At 51.4% G+C, this 13268-nt stretch overlaps 1 protein-coding gene across 1 annotated transcript; it reads left to right on the forward strand.

Moving 5' to 3' along the window:
• Positions 1-4123: 4123 nt before the first annotated feature.
• On the forward strand, positions 4124-8617 carry DLX5 (distal-less homeobox 5). The gene is made up of 3 exons (XM_017677467.3): positions 4124-4688; positions 6689-6873; positions 7931-8617. The coding sequence occupies exons 1-3, from the start codon at positions 4337-4339 to the stop codon at positions 8258-8260; spliced, it is 867 nt and encodes a 288-aa protein (XP_017532956.1). The 5' UTR covers positions 4124-4336; the 3' UTR covers positions 8261-8617.
• Positions 8618-13268: the final 4651 nt, after the last annotated feature.

Raw genomic sequence — 13268 nt, forward strand, 5'->3', positions numbered from 1 at the left:
GCCAGTGTGTCTGGCTGACTGTTGGAAAACCCCAGTCCTTTCAGGTGAGTTGCCAAAACCAGTGGCCAACAACTGGTGATATTTTTTAAAGTCTTTAGCAATTTTGCAACCATCACTCCTGTCTTTTCATCCCATCCCAATTTATGGAAATGTGTTTCTTCTAGACAAACATCAAATTGAGTATTTCAAGGTTGTTACCTTAAGTTACAAAATGATCTTAGCTCAAAGAAAAATGAAGTTCCATTCTAAAAAAAATTACTCAGATCTATCTTCACAAAAATGTATGATGTGACCAGCTTTGTTTGTGTTTGAGATTTCTGGGATGAAAAGTGCTTTAGATGGATCATGATCAATAAAGACATAGTAATAATGAACTGATCTGAGAGAATTTTTCACTAAAAAGATTAAGAAAAGAAATGGATATAGCATTCCAAATAAAAGTAAAATAAACTTCAGCACCAGACCAGGACTTTTAAGAGACAGGTAGCCCAGTGATGAAAGTTCTAAAGTCAAGAAACATTGTAGTATGGCTCTATGGAGTCCTTCGTCTACCTTAATTACGTGCATCCTAATGATGTATATACAATGTTTTAAATAAATTAAGCAGTAGTTTTCATACTAAAAAGATCTTGAGTATATAAATTAAAGATTTTTAAGTGCACTGATTTGTCTGAACTTCAAGCCCAAAGGAAAGGATGTTCTACTTTTGGCACGCCTGTGAGTAAAGAGATATCCAGATGGTCCAGAGGCAGAAAACTGAGTTAATGCAGCTGTTGAAATAACCTGAGCCACCTCTTTCTACAGCACTCTCTTACAAACTCAGAGTGGCACTATCTTTCCAGTTTATAGGAGCCTCTCCAGGGCCTCATCTAGAGGAAGGCCTGCTTCTTCAGAACTGCCTAAGAAACAAGGGTCACCCTCAACCCTTTCCAGTCACCACAGTTTAGGAGACTAAAGGGTGAGGGTTACTCCTCCACATCCCCGTATTTTTTGCTGACCACAAAAAGGTGATAGGTGGGAAGATGAAGAAGACTATGAACGTGTAAGGAGCAAAGGGAAGGAACCAAAGGATATGGGAGTGGAAAGGAACATCTGCTGGAAGCAGAGATAAGGAAAGCCACGTGGCAGTGGGCTCCAACCCAGAGGACCGACCGGCATTGTCCTCCCAGTGACTCTGAGCTTGGGAAACGTTTGCCATTTGCAAGGTGCTCTTCGGGACACTTGGTGGCGCTGGTGATAAAGACTTGCACTTTTAGCGTGCTTGTCCCTCCCGCAGCCCCACTCTTCCGCCCCTTGCAAATTTCGGCTACCAGGAGTCGAAGTTACTCACATTCTTCCTACCTGTGGCATTGGGGAGCGAGCGTACTTCCTGGGAAGTTTGATAACGTGGGTCCGTTTCTCTGTGGCTGGGCCTCTCGGTGGGATTTGAAAGAGCTAACAGCGTAGTGCCAGCTGGCCTTAAGATAAATTTCCAAGCTTTGGTGTCAGAACCACCCACAGTTCTAGCAAAAGTTGCTACCCTGCGAGCCAGGATACCCAGAGCGTGTGGGTACCAAGCGGCGCTCAGCCTGGTCGCCACCGTGCGTGAACCACAATGACTCTAATGTGAAATGAAATGGGACTGTATTGTGATCAGACCCAAGCTCCTTTTAATTAGTCCTCCCTCTTGCTCCCACTGCCTTTAAGGAAAGTGTAGGGGAGACTGAGGTCAACCTCGAAAAGCAGCAGAACTGAGTCAGGAAAGTTCAGGTTCTGGACTTTCAGAATCACACTCAGATTTGGAGGTCCAGCCCAGCAGCAGCCTTCGCAAAAGTGGCTCCAATCTGGCCTGAAGGCCAACAGTTAGAAATTGGAATAAAGACGCTGATTCCTTCCCTCTCAACTCCACTCCTTTTTGTCTTCTGTGAAATATGGGGGAGATGTTGTTGTTCTTTGATGGAGGAAGAAGTGAAATGTAGCAACTTAGCATAGTAACATTACGCTCTCCACAGGATCCCAAACTCTTAAATTTTGCTCAGATGCTGCAACTTCCAATCCCATCCTTGTCGGAACCTGCCTCCTCACAAGGTGAAACATCCTATTTAGGTTAAGCATTTTGACCATGTGCTAAACTTTTAAATCTGTAGTAAATAAAAAGTATGAGGGGCCAGGGGACCAGTGAAAGCTGCCCCTCTCCCTGTAGCCACTTGCCTTTGCTGGGAGGCACTTTGAACCGTCCCTAGCATTGCTTTGGTGGAAGCAGTTCATGTAATTAAAATGGCAAGATGTGTGTAGGTGACTGGATGGGCACCGAGAACTTCTCCAGAGCAGGGATGACTGCAAGCCTGACAGGATTGGCAGTGTTTCTCCAACGCCGTGTAGTCTTCACAGCCTCCATCTAGGGGTGAACAGTTGTGCCAAAATCTACACTGTGGGATGAGGATGGGCAGACAGCATCAGCTCTGTTTACCCGAGTGTCTATCTGAGAGAAGTTCAGGACAGCACAGGCCACAAGCAGGAGATTCAGTCTGAAGTCAGTGAAAGAGGAGTGAGAGGAAGTGGGGCACTGCAGGACCCCATCACAAACCTTCCCTGCCTGGTGCACACTGGTGCTGAAGTTGCCCTTTGAGCGACAGTGCAACAATAGCTGTGAGCTGGTGCACGTGTGGCTGCTTGCCTTTGGAGTTCTGGAGCTAGGGGGGCAAGCTGCTCAGAGTTCCAGACCCTGGCTCCTCTTGCCTTCCTATTTGGGGCCAGAGTAGCTCCCCAGCCAAAGGCTAAATTAACACTAGACACAACTAATGTAGACACTTTACTCTTCTAGGGGGTGGGGTGGAGTGGCACAACCTGGAGTAAGATGCAAGAAGGACCCAAATCAGGATCCAAGTTTTGGAGTTGCCTTTTGAGAGGAGTGGTATATTAATTTATGTTAAAGCTTTTAAAGCTTCCAACAGGATCACCACTGGAGTAAGAATGACATGTCAAGAGAAGAAAATTCTGGACTTCAAGTACCAAGTGTTTGATTCCTGCTCCTTTTTTTCCTTTGCATTTGATCTAAGATGCTACAGGATATAAAGGGAAGGATGGTAGAGAAACCCAGACCTAGGGAATGGAAAGATAAGGCCCTCGGATGCCATGTCCATGACCTGGGAGGGGGTAAGCCATGTGCTTCTCCCAGCTTCCCCAAAGAGCTTTAATCTCTATTTCCCAGTCCTCTTGGGGTCCCCATTCAGTTCCTATGGAATGACAGGTCATAAGTGGACCATTCACTTTTGCAGGAGTCTTTGGCCATTGAACAGAGTTACAGACCCTCTAGTCCAAAGGCATCCAAAGAGATAAGAATATTGAAAAAAATTTTGCGCTGCCCCTCTTCTTGGAGACCAGCAAATGGGGTGTCATTGTTATGTGTACTTAAGATAGTGATTTTTTAAAAGTCATTGTAGGGATTTTCAGCCCCAGGAACTTTCTCTACCATTAACCACTGAATGGACAGCATGCATTCTTAAGCATCTTTATCCAGCACTTGTCTGAGAAATACTTATCTGTGCAAAGGAAATACTTTCTGCAAATTTATCTTTTCCCAAATTGCAAATTTTCAACACGTGTAATAACGTGGCTCCCAGCACCCCACTAAAAATACTGTTCTCAGTTCCTTCTTGCCTTCCTTCCACGTCTCTGCTCCCTCCCTCCCACCCCCCAATCCCCGCTTTGATTCCCTATTGCAATATCGGTGTTCACTTCTACACTTCCCCTGGTGAACCCAAGGGAGTAGGAAGGTGAGGGGCAAGGAGAGATCATCCCCGACCTCATCCCCCAAACACATACACGTTCCAAGGCTGCTGATTGGAACGCAGTGTCTCCAGATGTTACTGAGCTGAGTGTTGGGGTTCCTGCGTTGTCTTTGGTACTCACTGAAAAGAGATTGACTGGGTCCCCCACCCCCAACAAGCTCGCTCGCTCGCTCGCTCGCTCTCCCCCCCACCTCCATTTTTCCTCCCCTTTTTTTAAGCGTTGCTTTGTTGTGCTCAAACTAGTTGGACGAGTTAGGGTGTTGCCGCTGCTCCAGGGGCCCTGGCCAATGGAACCCGATCCACCCCGCTGTGCGTAAGCGCGCAATTAAGGATTTAACCACGGCTGTGCTGCGCCTCAGCCAGCAGTCAGTCTGCCGGAGACAGAGCCTCCACGACTCCCAGCCTCCTCCTCGCCGCCGCCGCCGCCTCCTTTTCTCCTCCTCCTCCTCTTCCTCCTCCTCCCTCGCTCCCACAGCCATGTCTGCTTAGACCAGAGCGGCCCCACAGCCAACTCTGGCAGCAGCCGCCGCCACAGCAGCAAGGACAGTCGCCACCGCTGGTGAGCGATGACGGGAGTGTTTGACAGAAGGGTCCCCAGCATCCGATCCGGCGACTTCCAAGCTGCGTTCCAGACGTCTGCAGCCATGCACCATCCGTCTCAGGAATCGCCAACTTTGCCCGAGTCGTCGGCCACCGATTCCGACTACTACAGCGGCGGGGGAGCCCCGCACGGCTACTGCTCTCCTACCTCGGCTTCCTATGGCAAAGCGCTCAGCCCCTACCAGTACCAGTACCACGGCGTGAATGGCTCCGCCGGCAGCTACCCCGCCAAAGCTTACGCCGACTACAGCTACGCCAGCCCCTACCACCAGTACGGCGGCGCCTACAACCGCGTCCCGAGCGCCACCAGCCAGCCAGGTAGAGGGGCGGGGGTGTAGAGGGGGGAGCAGATTCAGGGGAGCCCGGGTTCCGGAGGGGCCAGTTCGTGTGGGAGATTGGGAGCCACCCCATCTGCTGCAGTGGGGGCGCACCCGGCAGAAGGGAGTGGGGGGCCTGGACTCTGCAACCAAAAGAGGTTCCCGGGCCAAAATTTTAGGAATTCTTAGTAGAAGAAGCCTGCGGGTTAAACCAGCGTCTCTTCGCTCCGGGACCTTCGGGATGCGGACCCCCTCAGTCGCTGGATTCCTGGCTTGCCTGGTCAGGAAGCCAACTAGGCTGGAAAGGGCATGGGGGTGGAAAGAAGAATCAAACAGCCCAAGTGGCGTTTGCATAACAAAGAGGGGTTAGTTTGGGGATTTTTCGTGCGAGTGTTCGGTTGGGGCGAGTGGGAATGCAAGGCTGCCTCAAAGACTGTTGGTTTCAGTCTGAGAGCAGCAGGAGCCAGTGTGGTGTCAGGGCGCGGAGCGCGCAGGCTGGGGTGGGGGGTTGGAAGCTGTATGTAGCCCGCCAGAGGAGGAGAGCGCCGAGAGCCTTGAGGTTTATCCAAGGCATCTCCCCAAACAAAAAGCCACGTGAAGATGGAGCAGGGATGCTAAGGGGTCACGTTATTAGAGCGATGTTTTTCTTTCTTCCTCCATAGGCGCCTAAAATTTGTCTTCCTCTTGCCCACCTCCTCTTCCCCCACCCCCCACTCTTGAAACTTAGTTGGAGCTTGGGAAGTAAGAGGGAGTCATGAGGTCTCCTTGGATAGGTTTTGCTGGTTCGGTTTGATCTCTTCCCACCAGCACATTAATAATCCTGCTAATATTAGCATCCCCTACTGTTACTGTGGCAGAATGGAGACCACAGCCCTCATCCTCCACCCTTCTCTGTTAGGAGCTCGACACACACACACACACACACACACACACACACACACACACACACACACACACACACACACACACCAGGGAAGGAGCTCGACACACACACACACACACACACACACACACACACACACACACACACACACACACACACACACACACACACACACCAGGGAAGGTTCTCCACCCCTTCCAGAGATGGGCACTTTTGATAAGATGTACTTTTGGGAAGGGGACTTGTGGCCCCAGGGCACTCTTGTAAAACATGTGTTCAGAAAAGTCTTTTTCCGTGGTCTATACTCAAGACTTTGAGAAATTCGTCCTGACCTGTCGCCCCTTTCCTACGAAAACACCCCACCACGGATTCCTTTTCGGTGTGTGACTCTTGCTATACTTTAAAAGAGAGCCCGAGGGTGGGTGGGGTGTCTTCGTTCCTTTCAGTGTCTCTGTATTTCGTGCATAAGCGAAAGATTTTTTTCTTTTAGCCAACTTATTAAGTCTATTTATAAAAGAAACCAGACACATCTGTGCCCTCACAGATCTGCAGGGAGATTATGGGGGCTGCATAATCGGCCCTCTGTCTGCTAGGTCCCGACCGCTTGCTGCTGAATTGAAGGAGCATAGTTTGCTTGTGGGTCTTTGAACTTTGGAGACCTCGGTTAGCGTCTTCCCTGCCCAAGCGTCTGGCCTCTGCGGGCGCCCAAACAGACGCTGACAGAAGGGGGGTCACGGCGGCCGGGGCCTCCGCCTAGCTATGCTCACCCCAGGAATACTGTTAAGCCTGGGGTGGGCGTAGAAACGAGTCAGGGTGAAGCACGAACCGTTGCAGGGGCAAAATCTGGAACGCCCAAAAGGGAGCTGTACTTTACAAAGCGCTTTGCCCGAGCCCAAGAGAAGCTGAGTGAACAGAGTAGGGAATTAACCAGAGACTACCTGGCTTTGCCATGATTTAGGGAGGGGCATATTTCTCTGGGTCTTGTGAAGCAAAGGTGGTGATATGGGGAAACAGCGTGCAGACTGCAGGGTAAGAAACTCAAGGACTGTATCTGAGGATTCTGCAAAAGGGCCGTTATCTGCCGACAAACTCTAACCAGTTCTGTTTTGATTATTTAGAGAAAGAAGTGGCTGAGCCCGAGGTGAGGATGGTGAATGGCAAACCAAAGAAAGTTCGTAAACCCAGGACTATTTATTCCAGCTTTCAGCTGGCCGCGTTACAGAGAAGGTTTCAGAAGACTCAGTACCTCGCCCTGCCCGAACGCGCCGAGCTGGCCGCCTCGCTGGGACTGACGCAAACACAGGTAAATCCGGCCGCGGCCAGGCCAGAGCCCCGCCTCGGCTGCCAGCCTGGCTGGGCTGCGCGGTTCGGTCCCGACGGGCTGGAGCCGGCTGGATGGCACCAGCGAGAAATTCAGACAGGCAGAATGACACCTACCCCGCGCACATTCCTCCACGAGTCAGGCCCGGGGCGCCGCAGTGCAACGGTGGGGACGGGCTGGAAACGTCGCTCATCCTTAGATGTGCCCAGCTTGGGGCATCCGGGGTAAGGGACCAATTTCCAAGACTGTAAACCTGGGGAGGGTTGTCTTTAGGCCGCTCTCGCAGCCTGGAGAAATTGCCTGGTTTTCCGCACTATGCAGAGTCTCTCGGGCGAGCTGGGCCGGGAGGCCTCACGGGGTCTCCCGCCGCGCGAAGGCCGGGAACGTCGCCTCGGGCGGGGAAAACTGAAGGGTCGCGCCCTGCTCCTGCGGAGCTTCAGGCCGCAGCAGCCGGAGGGTCGCGAGCTGGGGGCGCTGTTGTATGGGGAAATCTTCCCTGGATCTTTCCCTTCCCTTCACTCCCACCCGAACCCCGCTGGAGCCTATAGAGAGAAAAAAAATGTGCGAGTCGCCGCCCAGAGCTGCAGGCGCATTCTGACCTCCCGGAGCCGAGGAGAGACTGAAGGGAGTCGGGCGGGAAATAGATCGCTCCTTTGCCTCCACAGTCGCGCGCGCGCACTCCGGCCGTTGTTGCGGACACCCGCGCCGCACTGCCTTCCCTGCGCCGCGCGCGCGCCTGCACCTGGGCGCACGCGGCCGCGGACACTCGCGCCCCCCGCCGCCAGCCCAGACAAAAGACAGAAGCCGAGGGTCGTGCCCTCGCCGCGGCCGCTGGGCGCTGAGCCGTCCAGGGCGCCCTCTGGGGCCTGCGAGCCGGGCTTTGCCTCTGACGCAGCCCCTTGGCCGCAGACCTCGGGCAGCGCGGAGACGCCAGGGCCGGGCCACCTGGGGGCCGAAGATGCCTTCCGTCGCCCGCCTGCGGAAGGCGCGGGCGGCCTCGGAGTGTCCCGGTAACGTATGCCTTTGTTCCCCCACCCAGGTGAAAATCTGGTTTCAGAACAAAAGATCCAAGATAAAGAAGATTATGAAAAACGGGGAGATGCCCCCGGAGCACAGCCCCAGCTCCAGCGACCCTATGGCGTGTAACTCGCCGCAGTCTCCGGCGGTGTGGGAGCCCCAGGGCTCGTCCCGCTCGCTCAGCCACCACCCTCATGCCCACCCTCCGAACTCCAACCAGTCCCCCGCGTCCAGCTACCTGGAGAACTCGGCTTCCTGGTACCCGAGCGCAGCCAGCTCAATCAATTCCCACCTGCCGCCGCCGGGCTCCTTGCAGCACCCGCTAGCGCTGGCCTCCGGGACACTCTATTAGACGGCCGCTTTCTCTTGCTCTCTTCTTGGGACTACTGTGTTTTGCTGTTTTAGAAAATCATAAAAGGAATTCACATGGGGAAGTTTGGAAAACGGAAACAAAAAAGATTATGTGTAAAGCTTTTTTTGCATGTAAGTTATTGCATTTCAAAGGATCCCGTCCCCTTTTTTTTTACAGACGAACTTTTTTGCGCAACTGTGGACACTATCAATGGTGCCTTGAAATCTATGACCTCAACTTTTCAAGACTTTTTTCAATGTTATTTTAACCATGTAAATAAGTGTAGATAGAGGAATTAAACTGTATATTCTGGATAAATAAAATTATTTCGACCACGAAAACAAAATGTTTCTAAAAAATCCTCCTTTTGCCCCCCTTACAATGGGCTGGTGGTGTTTTATGCAGGCGATTAAAGGAAGACAAACTGCAGAGATCCAACAAGGCAAAAAGAAAAGCAGAAATTGGGGTCCACATGGATGCAGAACTGTACATGTGTGTATGTTGGATGCTGTGCTTTATATGTCTATATACATACGTGGCCTGTTTATAGTAGTGGTGTATAATATATATTTAGGTGTTTTTTTGGCCTAACCACAAAAACGTTTAGATAATTTTAAGTTTAACTTCAAATTGTTTCAGGTAGAAAGTAATGCTGGAGTCTAAATATGGTCCTTCCACCCTGTATGTGAGTAAGAAAGCAACAGAAATCCCTCAATAACTTCTCTGAAGTCTAAGCTCAAAGCAATTATCCTGGAGCACTACCCCCCAACACACACACACACACATCAGCCTCTGTGTATTGCCAGAGCAATTAGACAAATTACACTCCCTTCAAAGGGAGCTTCCAGAGATGAGAAAACGAAAAAAGAAGAAGAAAAAGAAATGTCCTCTCCTATTACATTTTTTTAAATCTGAAAATGTTTGCAGCATGGCAAAGGGTAGTGCCTTGGACTCCTTGATGTATGACTAACAATTTATCTGAGCTCATTCAGAGACAGGAAAGGATCACAGGACTTGAGAACAATATGGACCTAAATCAGTAGGCCAGGCAGGGCATATGGAGGGCATTCTTTTGCCAAGAGAGGGAATTGTAGGGCAGAGGAAAGGAAATCATTGTGGACCTTTGTTGATTTCATTTCATGTGAGATAATATTCTAAATATTAATTTTTTTCCCTCCAGTCTTTTTACCACTCTCCAGTTTCTTTCAGACGGGCTCTCTCTGCTTTCCTTTTACATAAAACAGTGGCAAAGCAGGTTCTGATCGATGGGAAACTGAATCTCTTTGCAGGGATTTCTCCTTTGTGAAGCCTTCTCTGGGGCAAAGAGGAAGGACTTTCAGCAACCTTGGCCTATGTCCCGTCCTTCTCCTGGCACCCCTGCAAATAGACATCAACAGTGTGACCAGAGTTACATCCCAGGGTCTAGAGCTGTGCTCCCAGGCCTGAACTGTAGGTATCTTTTTGACTGTCATTTAGTTCAACTGTCTCCTTGGGATACCAAGGGAACTTCTATGTGGGAAAATGCAAAGATGCATGAGATATATTTCACAGCTAGGAAGTTGGCAGCAATAAATGTGACAAGAGTTTTCTTATGGGTTCGCAGTGTTGGAGATTAGGACATAAAAAATTACATCCTGTCATCTGAGGATTTCTGAGAAGGTTCCTCCAGATTTGGGAGACAAGACCTGAAAAGGCACGCTGTGTGCTTGGAGGGGAAGTTGCCTGTGTGTTCTCTCTCTTCTTTCTCTCCTCTTTCTGGATCCCTCACCTTTCCTCTCCTCCCCATCTTCACGATTCTTTTCTTTTCCCCTACCAGTGAAGGAAGGCTTAGGCATTGTGGGGACTCTGGTTTGGCGGGCCTTTATGAGCATCCCACTGGTCTGGGGCGGCATTCGGGTGGCGGCCAGGGCCTGTGGACCCTTTCTCTTCCCCTCCCAAAGGTGGAGAGGCCGCTTCTACTCGCAGCTTCCCCCTCTTTATACCTCTCCAGCTCTCCTTTCACAGAAGAAGTTCTGGGTGGCGACACGCTTGGGGGAAAGCCACATCAAGCTCCACTTGTTCTCCATGTTGGCAGAGAATAGGAGGATGGGGGGAAGAGGTGTACGGATTTATTTCCTGCTTTTCTTCCTTTGCTTGTAAAGATTTCAGGAGTTTCCATTACACGGAAAGCCAGAGCTTTCTATTTGGTGGATCTGGCTGGGAGAACCCCCACGCCAGTGTTTGCCAGAGCCAGCTTTCCCCTGCACCTCTGGCCGCGGGGGAATGTTGGAGGGGGAACACCCACTTTACAGGTCCCACATTTCCCACCGTCTGTCTGAGAGTGGCAAGAGTGTGCTTGGAACATGCTCTTTCCTTTTCTGCACATGAAGAGGGCAGATATTTTTCCAGCCATTCCTGTCAGCTCCCCACCTACAGTCCTGACTTCAAAAAGGGGATCCCCTCACTACCACACCCAATCACCCGGCGCGGTAAGGGTGAACTCAACTCTTGCTGGGAAAACGGAGGAAAGCTCTTTGGTAACGACCGCCCTTCCTCCCCCAGCCTTGACACTGCTTGTTGTTAAGGACTCTGAAGTCTCCTTGAGACACCGATAAGCATAACTCCGCAGACTTGGTTTGAGGATTCCTTCCCATGTGCTAAGCTCACTTCTTCCACTCGCAATGGTCTCTTCTCTTGCGCGGTTGGTTTTGTTGTTGTTTTTAAATATCGTCCGGGAGCCATGGACAAAAATATTCTGACAAACCAGTCTGCAGCGGGTTTTCCCTGGCACCGTGGGGCTTCTCCCAGGGGAATTTAACTCCCTGCAGTCCTGCGCCCAAGGATGTAAAAATAACAGATCCTCAGCAAAGTCTAAAAATATCTGTGTGATGTTTCTCCCCACTGTTCTCCCTCCCACCCGCCTTCCTTCTCTCCATTGTTTATTCCTGTGTCTAATATACATGTGTACTACTTCAAGCATATTCCTTATCTGCCCACTCTCTAGGACCTCTGCTTGCCCCTTCCGGTCCCCACTTGCCTAGCTCTCAGTCTAGTGCTTTTAATATGTCAACCCCACCCCATGATTTGATTTTCTTTTCCGTGGGCCTCGTCACCTTCCTCCCCACTCCATACTCCCAAGCCTCCACTCCCACCTTCCCACCTCCTCTCAAAGCCCAGGAGACACGGGGCATGCTGGCAGGGCAAGTGCGATTCCTCCGAGCTCTGCCCGCCTCCTGCGCCCTCCTGTGAAAGATCAGATAAATTGGCCTTTGTTTGAGCTCATGTTGGGCTAGGCTGATTTCTACCCTTTTCCCCCCTTTTTCCTGGCGGCCACCTCCTTGTGGAACAGGGGATGGCCTGGGGAGCCGAGTGAAGCCGCATTCCTGTGGGTGCCAGGCGGCTCCAGTGCTGAGCCACAGGGCCTGAGACACACACACAGGAACCCGCAGACCTCGCTGTCCTTGATCTTGCTCGCTCGCTCTCTCCCTCCCTACCGTTGGGACACCCACCCGGGAGCCTGTCCACCCACACTCGGATCCACCCAGGTCTCGGCCTCGGGCAGGAGCGTGACCCGCACACCAAAACACGCTCATAACCCCTCCTGGAGACAGGCCACGCCAGGATCTCCCCGCCCACGCCAATCCTCTCTCTACCGCCCTTTATCCCACAGTCCCAGACGGGCCGGCTGGCCTCTTTTGATCCCACCGGATGCCCCTCGGCTCGCGGCGTCCTGGCCGCACGGTACTGGGAGTCTCCCACCCGTGCCAAGGCCAGGCCGCACTCTCCTTCTCCCGGTGCACCCTACATCTTTGCTCCAGCCTTGACACCACTCGGTCTCCCAGCCCGAAGAGCCAGGGATGCCTCCTGGAACACTGCCTCTTGGCCCACCCCGCTCAGCGCTTCCTTTTACTCGACGAGAGGGACCTTTAGGGCTACCCAACCACCACCCCTCTCCCCGCCCCATCCTCGCAACCTCTGGGATTGCGCGCCTCCCACTGGCCGCTGGGATCTCGCCAACCGCGAGCTCTCCAGCCTTCTCTGGAGTCACGCCCTGAGGGCAGACGCCCTCCGGCTCTCTGGGAAGCGCGCCACGCCGGCGGATCCGCCTGCGGTTCACCCCTATCCTCCACCCTTAGGCACCCCCTCCCACAGTGCTGGATGGAGGCTCCTGCCTCCCAGGAGGTTGGGGAAGGGCGCTGCAGCTTGCTCCTGCCCTCCTCTCGCGTTCCCAGGTTGCCCGCAGTCCTTGCATACTGTACTTGGAGTTTTTGTTTTGTTTTTTCAGAATGACAGCTAACTTTGGGCCTAGAAAACAGCCCAAATAGCGGTAGCACATGTGGGATTGGCTAAATACTGTTCTACGCAGCCCTGTCAGACACCCCCGGTGCAATCCGCATTTTCTTTTACATCTGACAAGCTTTAGATTCCCCTGTGGTAAGGGCAGAAAGTGTACATTGTATCTACCGGGGCGGGGGGTAACGGGGGAGCTTCCTTTTCAATCATCCAGGGTTGCTTGCTGTAATATGATACCTGTTTTATAGGTAGAGCTCTAACCATGAATATAGGAACGGGGAATTTACATGAATCTCTCTTTAAAGCAAATGAGAGTCCTGTTCTGTAGCAATTAAATATTTCTGCTCTTTTGTTCGTAGGGATTTCGTATGTACTTCCAATATATGGGGATCCGAAGGAGGCTCTTTGCCAAAAGTGCATGTATTATTGAGTCTGTTCCACATCCTAAACCAAAATTTATATAAAACCATGAAATACCACACATTACGACCTTTCGCCACAGGAAGGGGAAAAATATGGCTTCATAACATCATTCTACACACACACACACACCCTCCGAGTTTGAGTAATGATTCTCTGTCAAATCTCCACCGTACACAGTCTAGTATATTCTTTTTAAAGACGTGGTTGGGGGTGAAGGGCGGTAAACAATTCCCAAGCTATGATTTATTTTAAAACATTTTTTTCCCCTCGTAAAATCTAGAAGACAGAAATCTGCTACTGGAAGCTTATTGTC

Source organism: Manis javanica, chromosome 6 (genome assembly GCF_040802235.1).
Source record: "Manis javanica isolate MJ-LG chromosome 6, MJ_LKY, whole genome shotgun sequence".
In the NCBI taxonomy this organism is placed as follows: Eukaryota; Metazoa; Chordata; class Mammalia; order Pholidota; family Manidae; genus Manis; species Manis javanica.